This window comes from Canis lupus, chromosome 13 (assembly GCF_048164855.1).
Source record: "Canis lupus baileyi chromosome 13, mCanLup2.hap1, whole genome shotgun sequence".
NCBI classification, from domain to species: Eukaryota; Metazoa; Chordata; class Mammalia; order Carnivora; family Canidae; genus Canis; species Canis lupus.
In genome coordinates this window covers 52450086-52462219 of record NC_132850.1, presented here as the reverse complement: position 1 = coordinate 52462219, position 12134 = coordinate 52450086, and the positions used below count along the sequence as shown (strand labels likewise).

General features: G+C 45.4%; 1 protein-coding gene across 6 annotated transcripts in view; it reads right to left on the bottom strand.

Annotated features, from left to right (window-relative positions):
* MND1 (meiotic nuclear divisions 1) overlaps positions 1–8291 on the bottom strand; it is a 63113-nt gene extending 54822 nt beyond the window's left edge. For 4 of the 6 annotated variants that reach the window (XM_072773697.1, XM_072773699.1, XM_072773696.1 and 1 more), the window contains exons 1-2: positions 7252–7281; positions 1689–1754 (exon numbers count right to left, since the gene is read on the bottom strand). In XM_072773697.1, the coding sequence (XP_072629798.1) occupies positions 1689–1754; positions 7252–7266 (81 nt within the window). In that variant the 5' untranslated portion in view covers positions 7267–7281. Of the gene's footprint in view, positions 1–1688; positions 1755–7251; positions 7282–8224 lie in introns of those variants that run through there. The other 2 variants (XM_072773701.1, XM_072773698.1) reach the window with 1 other exon arrangement.
* Positions 8292–12134: the final 3843 nt, after the last annotated feature.

The window sequence follows — 12134 nt, the reverse complement described above, 5'->3', positions numbered from 1 at the left end:
AGAGTGCTAGAGCAGGGGGAGGGGCAGAGGCAGAGGCAGAGAGAGAAGTGAGCTTGCAAGTAGACTCTGAGCTGAGTGTGGAGCCCAACTTGGGGCTCGATCTCACAACCCTGACATCATGACCTGACCTGAAATCAAGAGTCAGACACTTTACCAGCTGAGCCACCCAGGTGTCCCTTCCTAATCATCATTATTAAAATAATACTCTGCTTTGAATTGCCAATGACTTTTGGTAAGTCATTACAGGCAGATAACATCAGTAAGATTAAACTTAGAGGGCAGTTTTTAAAACAAAGGTTCCCCAGAATGTTTTGCTTGTTTTACTGAGAATCTGCATTATCAAAATGAAAATGTCAAGTATTATCATTAACTATCTTATTAATTTCATATCTATTTTGCCATTTTCTCCCAACTTCTTCACATTTGTATACAACCAAAGTAGCTAGTAGGTTGGGGCCAGACTAGACTTTGAAGGTCTTGTCAAGTTTTAGGCTAAGACACAGGAAGTTAGTGTTTTTTGTAGGCCTAAGATTTGGACTTAAACATGGAAGAAAAAAAAAATGCTACTGTATAGCAACATGGTAAGCAAAGTAGCCTTTAGAGCCTGGTGCTTGGGTTTGAATCCTGGTTCCATCAGTTAGGACCTAAAACTTCAAACATATTTCCTATTGGTGGCAGGCACAAATATCTGGAATAAATTAAGGTGGCCTATGTACCATGATACAGTGTTAGACCACAGACAGATTTATAAATGTAAAGAGGCGGTACTCAGCACTCTCTAAAATCAGACGATCTTCCCTGGATTTGAATGCTAGTACAAACTGCTTTTATTTTTGATATCTAGAGCTGGTATATTAAGCTGTGTATCAGATGTCCTCATCTGTAGAATGACGATCATAACAGTATTGATCTCATACAGTTAAAAAGGATGGAATCAGGGCAGCCCCAGTGGCGCAGCGGTTTGGCGCCGCCTGCAGCCCAGGATGTGATCCTGGAGACCCAGGATCAAGTCCCACGTCGGGCTCTCTGCATGGAGCCTGCTTCTCCCTCTGTCTGTGTCTCTGCCTCTCTCTCTCTCTCTGGGTCGTTCATGAATAAGTAAATAAAATCTTAAAAAAAAAAAAAAAAAAAGGATGGAATCAGATAACCTACACTGGGATGCCTGGGTGGCTCAGCAGTTGAACATCTGCCTTTGGCTCAGGGCCTGATCCCAGGGTCCCGGGATCCAGTCCCATGTCAGGCTCCCTGCATGGAGCCTGCTTCTCCCTCTGCCTGTGTCTCTGCCTCTCTATGTATCTCATGAATAAATAAATAAAATCTTAAAAAAAAAAAAAAACACAAAAACCAAAAAAAGCAGATAACCTACACCAAGTGATCAGAACAATGCTGGCACCTAGGAAGCACTCAGTAGATGTCAACTATTAGCATTATTATTTCCAGGTAGAAAGAGGACACAATCAAATATATACTTCAGAAAGATCATTCTGGACAGAAGTGAACATTGGGGTAGGGTTCTTTCTTACTCCACAGCTTCACAGAAACAAAAAATGTTTGCAGAATTTTATCTATTCTTCAAGAAATTGATGGGCATTGATATCTAATGAAAAAAGTACAGTTAAACACTGAATGACATACACTTAAGGAGAAAATGACATAAAATACTAAAAATCTTAGAGAAAACAACTCACCGTCTCAAAAAATATTTCCATCATACGGGCTCTCTTCTCCTCTGCGCTCAGTCCTTTTTTCTTTGACTACAGCACAAAAGTAAAAACAGTAAACACTGTGTTAAAAAAAAAGACCTTGCATTTAAAAACAATTTGGTCTGAAACATCATCTGAAATGTTACGGTCTTGTCTGCCAATGGGTTTGATAACTCTCAGAGCCAGACCTAAAGACTCATTTTAACTACTATATGCCAAGCCTTGTGGCTGGTGGTACCAGTGTAGTAATAAGAACTGTGGTTGAGACAGAGCCTGGCAGTTAATAGAAATTCAGTATTTATGAAATGATCCAATGATAAGTCACTATATTTACCTTCAAGAGACTTACAACCTCTCAAAGAAAATAGACACCACTAATAAATGATGAAGAGGTCATTGCACAAATTGCTACCAAGGACACAATGAATTCCACCACAGGGAAGGTTGAGGGCTATCTAGGAAGGGTAGAGATGAAAAGGATTTTGGCAAGTTGAGAAATGGTGACAAGGTGTCCTTCGAACACACAGGCACGATGTTATGAAAGTACATGGAATGCTCCAGAAAAACAAGCACTCAGGGATGATTACTGTGTGGTACATGTAGAGGGAGGGGCATGTAAGGTGAGAAAGGTCATCTGGAGCCAGATCACAGGAGGCTGATTGTCCAGTCCAAGAGAATGTATGTTATTCTAGACAATGAGAAGCTACTGAGTAATTTCTAAAACAGGAGAGTGACAAGATTAGTTATGTTTTAGTAAGACGACATTTAGTAGCATTTTGCAGGGTAGGTTGGAGGAAGGAAAAACCTATCCAAGTCGAAAACAGAGGCCTACTGCAGGTAACTATTATTCTATAACTACAGTTTAGCCAACTAAAAATACAATAATTAATATATAACTACAATCTGTTGATTGTAAATTTTACACTATATTGTATTTAGAATATATAAAGCTAAAATCCAACTTTTTTAAAAAAAAGGCCAAATTCCCTCAACCTGAAGATTCACAGAAAATAACAAAAGAGAGAACTATCATCTCTAATAAGAGAATTCCACACTAATATTTTTTAAGTGACGTGCTCAAAAGTCACACAGGGTTATGAGACAACATAAGCTGCTTAGTAATAACTTTGAAACACTTTGTACCACATAAAAAAGGAGACACAGAAAACAAACACTGAGCTGTTCAACCAATACTCCCCTGGAAAATGAAAGCCTTCAATAGATGGGGAAAGGGATTTGACAATGCCATTCTGAATACACACACCAGAGTGCACGAGTCTTTATTCTATTTGCACAGCCTAGAAACCCACTCACTCATTTTCACAGCAATAAAATTATCAGATGGTTCCTTGATGAGTTGTTCTGGTAAAATAGGGATATTTCTCTTTTTCCTCTGTCTGCTGCTCGCAAACACTGAAGCTCCCGCAGGGTTCTTTATTGATCCCCTCATCTCCTCACACCTTTTCTTTGATCTCTTCTGCTTTTATGGTTTTAACATTTAAGCTGAATCCTCAAATCTTTACATCAGCCTCTGAAGAATGATCCTGAGCTTCAATTTCATGCATCTACCTGCCTGCTGGACAGACTTCAAACTCAGAGGGTTAAAACTGAACTCTTCTTCTCCTACATCTACTCCCCAAACCTGCTGTTCTAGATCTGGAGCTCAGATACCATCTTTTTAGCCACGCCAGAGGCCTGGCACTCATCCCATGTTCCTTCACCTCTCTTACTCCACACCAGAGCAATCACCAAGTTTTGCCAATTTTAGTGCTTAACTTTCTCAAATCCACCCTGTCTGCTCCATCCCTACAAACCCTACCTCAGTTCAGGCCTTCATTATGTGTTCTGTTTCCTGCAACATACCTGCAAGCCCTCTGGCCACACTTGGTCTCACCTCTAAGTTCACATTCCACATGGCCAAGAAGCAAATCTACCCATGCCTCTCCTTTGCTTAAAGCCTTCAGTGGCTCCGAACCATCCAGAAGTAGCCAATCACTCCACCTGATAGACGAGGCCCTTAATCACCTGACCCCAATCTACCTCCCACAAATACCACTCCCCACCTCAAATTTTACCATAATTCGGAGTTAACTTGAGCTATAATACAAAAACTAGACAGTCCCTGACTATGGTTCAACTTTTTCAACTTTATGATGGCGCGAAGGTGATACACAATCAGTAGAAACCATACATAGAATTTTGAATTTGAATCTTTTCCCCAGGCTAGCAATGGTCAACTGCCAAGGGACCATGAAGTAAACAATCGATAGTTACAACCATCCTGTACCTACACCTCCATTCTGTTACTTGCCTTCAGTACCGTCCTCAGTAGGTTACAGGAGATATCCAATACTTTATTATAAAGCAGGCTTTGTCTTAGATGCTTTCGCCCAGCTACAGGCTATATGTCTAAGTGTTCTGATCATGTTTAAAGTTGGCTAGGCTAAGCTATGATTCTGTAGGTTAGGTGTTTTAAATGCATTTTTGACTTAATTATATTTTCAACTCACAAAGGGTTTATCACAGTGTAACTCTATTGTAAGAAGAAGATCTGTACTTGTAATTCTCCACTCCCAGCATGCTCTTTCCCATTTGTGTCTTTAAAAAACTATTCTATCTGGGCAGCCCCGGTGGCGCAGCGGTTTAGCGCCGCCTGCAGCCCAGGGCGTGATCTGGAGACCCTGGATCGAGTCCCACGTCAGGCTCTCTTCATGGAGCCTGCTTCTCCCTCTGCCTGTGTCTCTGCCTCTCTCTCTCTGCATCTCTATGAATAAATAAATAAAATCTTAAAAAAAAAAAATAAAAAACTATTCTATCTAAAACACCTGCTCCTCTTGCAAATTCAAAAACTTCTAAAGTCTCCTAAGGCCTAGTGTAAGCATTCTGTAAAAGAGCTTCCCTGAGCTCACAGGACAGCCTGAGCATCATCCCATGTGTTCCTAGAACACACCTTCATTAAATCAATTCATATACTTGTCAAGAACACACCTTCATTAAATCAATTCGTATACTTGTCTTTCTTAGCTGGCTGAAAACTTCAGAACGTGCACTGTGCTGGCCTTCCAAGAGCTTGGTGCTGGGTTACAGCAGACACAAAGGCCAGCCCTTGACTCCAAGGCCATGTCTCTAAAGCCCCAAGCCTAAAATGTGAGACTGTTTAGGTTCCCAAACCCCACAACACTCACTGCACTCCCATAAATATGACACAGGGTAAATTAAAAATAAAAGAATTCTGTGATAACCATTTACTGACTTTCTGAGAGAAATCACACAAATCTCAGTCCGAGAAACCATATAGACCTACTCACTAAACCCGGAGTCGAGAGCCAGCATTCAATATTGCTTTAATTAGCCTCCCTTCACACTGGCCTCAGCAGTATGAGAATAAACCAAGCATGAAATTCACACCTAGTTAAGAAGGCTCTTTTGGCTCATTTCTCTAGTCCAGTGGGTTTCAAACTGCTATTAGAATCATCTCAGAAAGAAAAAAAAACAAAAAAGAATCATCTTAGGAGCTTTTTAAAAATACTGATGCCAAGGCGTATGCCATCTGAACTCTATCAGGATCTCTGAGACCAGACCTGGGCCTAGGCAGGCATGTTTTTAAAAGCCTCTTAAGGTGCTTTAACCAGCCCCAGGATTGAGAACACTCCTCTTCTCACCCCAGAATCTAGAGGTGGGTCAGGGGCACTGAGATCCCTTTAGGACTTCAGTCTGTAGCCTTGTCAGTGGAGAGAAGATTCAAAGCTTTAGGAAAGGTTCCTAATGTTTTGGTATTATAAAACAGCTCCTTGGAAAGATTCATGGACTCCCTAAGAATCCGCCATCCAGAAACAATGAGGAGAGCCTAGTATCCTGGAGGCACACAGTTTTAGGAAAGCTCTTATCACTCAGTTCAGTAGCTATGAAAGTCACTCAAGAAATATGGATGAGGGATCCCTGGGTGGCGCAGTGGTTTGGCGCCTGCCTTTGGCCCAGGGCGCGATCCTGGAGACCCCGGATCGAATCCCACATCGGGCTCCCGGTGCATGGAGCCTGCTTCTCCCTCTGCCTATGTCTCTGCCTCTCTCTCTCTCTCTGTGTGACTATCATAAATAAATAAAAATTAAAAAAAAAAAAAAAGAAATATGGATGAGCTGGATCATCCCTTTACATTGTTTTCAGGCTAATTTATTCATCGGTCTCTTTCATGACTAGAAATAGTTTTCGTTATTAACCACAGGACAGTATCGCAGCCAGAATTAAAATAACTAATGTAAAACTATGCCACGCTAATTCATATTTAGGAATTTCTCCAAAAAATCAACAAGGGCTCATTTAATACTTAATATTAAAGAAAATCTGCTGACCACATAAGTCAGAGATGCATTCAAATTAGTAAGGAGAGTCAAGACCTGAGGACAACCAAGCTTCCCTGCTGACCAACATACAGCTGTCCCCACTTTTCACAAGAACTACACAATAGTACCTGTTTTCATTAATCAAAAGAAATCCTAAGAGCATTTTCACTTGCATGAAATAAAGGCAAAAAGCAAAAATAGCACTCAGTGTTTGTTTTAGGAATGGCTGTGCCACAATCCTTCCCTGGAAACCATATCCAGCATCTCAAGCATAAGCCACCATAGCTTTGAACTGTGTTGGTAAGCATCTGTGCTGGATCTTAATTTACTTCGTGCATCTGTTAGCAAGATGTGTCCTAAGGTATCTGAGAAGCCTGAGGAGAAAAAAATGTTTTAATTGAAAAAAAAAAAAGCGGCTTATGAGACGTTATTTTGGGGGTCTAGGAATGCTCAAAATCTTTTCCCATATAAATTAATAACTGTTTCTTCACCTCATGCCATTTCAGATTACAGAAGACTTCACAGAAACACTACCTTCAAAGAATAGGGGAAACCTGTATTTGAAGTCACTTAAGAAACTATCCATCTAAGGAACGTTCCCCGAATAATTAGGAGTTACGAAATTCCTGGGATCCCTGGGTGGCGCTGCGGTTTGGCGCCTGCCTTTGGCCCAGGGCAGGATCCTGGAGACCAAGGATCGAATCCCACGTCGGGCTCCCGGTGCATGGAGCCTGCTTCTCCCTCTGCCTGTGTCTCTGCCTCTCTCTCTCTGTGACTATCATAAATAAATAATTAAAAATTAAAAAAAAAAAGAAAAATAAAGTCTGACTTTAAAAAAAAAAAAAAATTAAAAGTAGTTGATACCCGTTGCCCCCAGAAGTGGCAGGGGTACACTGCAGTTCCTCCAATTCCAAAAATATGCCTGGATTTACGACTTTATTCACCAAGCCTGATCGAATCAAAACAAACAACTATCGATTCACAATCAGGAAAGAGAACAGGGCAGGCCCAGTGGCTCAGCGGTGCCGCCTTCAGCCCAGGGCGTGATCCTGGAGACCCAGGGTCGAGTCCCACGTGGGGCTCCCTGCATGGGGCCTGCTTCTCCCTCTGCCTGTGTCTCTCATGAATAAATAAATAAAATCTTAAAAAAAAAAAAAAAAGGAAAGAGAACAAAAATCTGTTTTTGATCAACGTAATACTAAACTCACTTCTTGAGCATCCATTAAAAAAAATAGGCTGGATCTCAAAAGAGTTTTATTCTGACTTATTTCATGATCAGAGGCTGAGCGTCTGCAAGCAGTTAGCAGCACATTGCCATTTAGTATTAGAAGAGGATTCGTACGGGGAGAGGAGGCGCAAGGGCAAAACCCGGCGGTGGTGCCGCGGCTCTCCGGGGCCGCCGCTTCAGGCCGCGAACCGCGCGAGCACGCGCCCCCGCCCCGGCCGGCCCCGGCCCGGCCCCCGCCCCCGCCCCGGCCCTCGGCGCGCCCCGGTTGGGTTTCGGAGCCGGCGTCGCGCCCAGGTGGCCGCGTTGTTAGCTCAACCACAAAGACGCCGTTATCAGTCGTGAGCGCATCTGGACACGGATCTTCAAAGAAGTCACCGTGCAGCCTCGGTCCTTGGCCAGCGAAATAACGGCCACTTCACTAAATTCAGATATTAAAATCTTTGATCCATTTAATTAGGTGTTGATCCTCTGCCAACTGAAGCAGAAAGAAAAAAAAAAAAAGACATGAAACTGAAGGTTCCTGAAAATGACCCGAGGAGCCGGAGGCCGTCACGTTCACAAGGGCACAGGGTGGCCTGGAGCGCGGCGCGGCCCGGAGGTCGGGGCAGGTCACGCGGCGGCGCGGCCCTCAGCGGCCCCCGCGGCCCTCAGCGGCCCCCGCCCCCCTGGCGTGCAGGGCTCGGGGCCATTCGCGGGCGGGCCCCGCGGGTTCGCGGAGTCCCCGTCTATCCCGGGCCCCCGGCGGCCGCGCGCGGGGCACACGCGGGGCACACGCGGCCCGGCCCCGAGGGGCTCGGCTGCGCCCTGGGCCGCGGGGGACGGGGGGCCTCCCCGGGAGCCAGGCCCCCGGAGGGCCGAGGGCGCCCGCCGCCGGGGCCGGAGCCGGGGCCGGAGCCGGAGCCGGAGCCGGGGCCGGAGCCGGAGCCGGAGCCGGAGCGGGCCTCAGCGCTTACCATGGCGCGGGCGGCGGGTCCTCCGGCGGCCGGGCCTGCGCGCGGGGCGGGGCGGGGCGGGTTTGACTTTGGCGCCTACAGCGCCGAGGGGCGGGGCGGGGCGGGGCGGCGGCGGCCTCTGCCTGGGCGGTGCGCGGCGACCCCTGGCGGCCGAGCGGGGAGGCCGGCGGGAGGGGCGGGGCCTGCGGGAAGCATCGAGGCCTGGGGCCTGGGGTTCTGCTGCTTCGGCCTCCTCGCCCCTGGCGTGCAATGGGACTCCTTTTTTTATTAAAGATTTTATTTATCTATTCATGAGAGACAGAGAGACACAGGCAGAGACACAAGCAGGCTCCATGCAGGGAGCCTGATGCGGGACTCGATCCCGGGTCTCCAGGACTGTGCCCTGGGCCGAAGGCAGATGCTTACCGGCTGAGCCATCCAGGGATCCCCATGGGACGCCTTTTTCTCTATCATCTATCTATCTATCTATCTATCTATCTATCTATCTATCTATCTATCTATCTACCTACCTACCTACCTATCAATCAATCAATCATCTTTTTTTTTTTAAGATTTATTTATTTATGATAAACACACAGAGAGAGAGGGAGAAGCAGGCTCCATGCCGGGAGCCCGATGCGGAACTCGATCCCGGGACTCCAGGATCGCGCCCAGGGCCAAAGGCAGGCGCCAAACCGCTGAGCCACCCAGGGATCCCCTCAATCATCCACTTTTTAAAAAAATATCTTATTTATTCATGAGAAAGAGACAGAAGCAGGCTCCATGCAGGGAGCCCAATGCAGGACTCCATCCCCAGGATCATGCCCTGGGCCAAAGGCAGATGCCTTTAGCCCGCCCTTTCTTCGTGCTGCAAAAACCTGGCCTAGATGTAGCTCGGGGGCAGAGGCCTAGGCAGCTCGCTGTTAAGTTGGGGGGGGGGGGGGCGCCTAGGGCGCGATCCTGCTTCTCCTTCTGTCTCTACCTCTCTCTGTGTCTCTCATGAGTAAATAAGTAAGATCTTAAGGGACGCGGGGGGGGGGGGGGGGGGGGTGCTTAGCGGGGAGCGCCTGCCTTCGGCCCTATCCCGGGCTCCCCGCAAGGAGCCTGTTTCTCCCTCTGCCTGTGTCTCTGCCTCTGTGTGTCTCTCATGAATAAATAAAATCCTTTTTAAAAAATTGATTTTGCTCAAACTCATAAATTTTTAATATGCTTCGATTTTATCTTTTAACAGATGTCTTGAGACACTCCAAGTTTTGCAACATGATGAAGCAGGCAGATGTAGTATATAGGTTTTTAAGTATAAATAAACATGTGCAGCATCTGAGAAGTACTCATGAATTTGGATCTCATTTCTACCACCTAGCATTTTGGTACCCCAAAATGATGTTTAATGTACAAATTTGTTTTACAAAACCCTATGCATACATTGTTTATTCTTTCTATCTGCTGCCTGCAGTGTGTGTGAAGATGAACCAGGCCACACCTGTAAGGAATTATGTTTTCATCAGAGCTAATCTTCCATCTGAGCAACCCACCCTTCCCCTAGATCCTGCTCTAGGGCCCTATTGCCCCTACCGGGGCCACATCCCTCCCCATAGGCAAAGAATCTGCAGGGCCAAAGAGACATAACCACCTGTTACCCACAACATTCTAGACTAGGAGCCTGGAAACCCAGAATCTCCGGCCTGAGTTTTCCCCAAAATGAAGCCTGAGAAAAAGATGTGCTGGTAATTTATTTGGGAGCAAGGAAGCAGCAAGGGTGAGATGGGAAAGAAGGAAAAGCCACTAAACGTGTGCACTTCTCAGTTTCGGCATTTGAATTTTTTTTACAAACTCTTTCTTTGCCCAAGAGGATGTAAGAGTTTGTAAGAGGAGAGAGAACAAGATGAGATCTGAGGACACAACTCCAGTTGGAGAGGATACTGTGAATCTCTAGTTGCCTTCCAGGCCCTTGGCCACTTTCCGTCTTTAAACCCCCAGCATTCTTTTTGCACTGAATCATGGTTCTTGCCATTTCCATCAAATGAACTCTCTGCCATTTGGGCCATGGCTGACTCCACCAAGGCTAGGCATTCATCCCAAAAACAGAGTATACAGGATGAACATAAAGCAAGCCACTTGCCTTTGAGGTGTCCGCTACCACTACCACAGGACACTTGGGTCTTCTCTTGGAAAAGATGAGTTCACATAGAGAGGGTTGCCCACTGGAGCTGGAGCTGTGTACTAAACATCACTGAACTGTAGTTACATTTCTCGGAGATTCTTGAATGTGGACCACAGTTCTGGAATACCAAACCTCAGAATTACACCACCAACTAGAAGAGACACATTCTACTGCCTTCAATCCCCTTGATTTCTCAGGAAATGCACCCACACCTGAAAAGAACCTTCTCGTGGTCCTTCCTTGAAATTCTGAAAAGTTTGACCTCTAGAAGAAACTTCCTGAGGAAGGAAGAAAAGAAAATCATTTGAAAGACAAGGAGGGGCGCCTGGATGGCTCAGTGGTTGAGTGTCTGCTTTGGCTCAGGGCATGATCCTGGGGTCCTGGATCGAGTCCCGCATCGGGATCCCTGCATGGAGCCTGCATCTCCCTCTGTGTATGTCTCTTTCTCTCTCTCTCTCTCTCTCTCATGAATAAATAAATAAAATCTAAAAAAAAAAAAAAAAAAAGAAAAGAGACAAGGAGGGGATCCCTTGCAGGATCAGCGGTTTAGCGCCTGCCTTCGGCCCAGGGTGTGATCCTGGGGACCCGGGATCGAGTCCCATATCAGGCTCCCTGAATGGTGCCTGCTTCTCCCTCTGCCTGTGTCTCTCATAAATAAATAAATAAAATCTTTTTTTTTAAAAAAAAAAAAAAAAAAGAAAGAAAAGAGACAAGGAAAAAGTCTATGAGGTAGGAAAACGGGGCGGGGGGGGGGAGGAATGAAAAAACCAAGAGAGGAGAAAATTTTAAACAAGAAATAGTCAACATTAACACCTTTTTAGTCGTACCACATCCTTGAGTTAGAAATAACTGTGCTATTGTGTCATTTGTACAGAGGAGCGGTCTCAACGAAGACAATACCAAAACTGGTTTCTGGAGAATGAAAAAAAAATCTCAGATGGTTTGTGGCCCTGCAAAGGGCTATAGAACATAAACAGATACAAGGTATATCTCTGATATTACAATTCCATGGAGTGGGGGATTAGGAAAAAATGTCTACAAGAGCTCCTTGGGGGGATGATAATGGGAAAAAGGTTGAGAAACACTGGTGTAGAGTAAGTATAGAATTTGTTATCCCAGGGGTACCTAGATGGTTCAGGGGTGGAGCATCTGCCTTTGGTTCAGGTTGATCCCTGGGTCCTGGGATCGAGTCCCATATCAGGCTCTTTGCTGGGAGCCTGTCTCTTTTTTGTCTCTCATGAATAAATAAAATCTTAAAAAATAATTATTTATTATCCAAGCTGGATTAAAAGGGCTGCTATTTATAATTATGTGGGGAAAACGAGCATAAAACAGGATTGTCCCCATTAGTCATGTGGTAAGTTGGAACTTCCACTGTGCTTTATTAAAAGTTCTCTTATGGTTCTTTTTAAAAATATTTTATTTATTTATTCATCAGACAGAGAGAGAGGCAGAGACACAGGCAGAGGGAGAGCAGGCTCCCTGCAGGGAGCCCAGTGAGGGACTCTATCCCAGGACCCCAGGATCATGCCCTGAGCCAAAGCCAGATACTCAACCACTGAGCCACCCAGGCGTCCCAAAACTTCTCTTATGGTTCTTACCTTAATTTGCTCTGTAGCAGTTACTGATGCTCTTCTCATCTTTTCATCTGGGAGAGTAAGTTCCTTTTTGTAACCCTGTCTCATCTCTCAGTTCTTCTTGAGCATTCTCTGGTCTCATGACAACCAACTATTTGTTCTTCCCTAGACCACTCATGCTGTCTTCCCC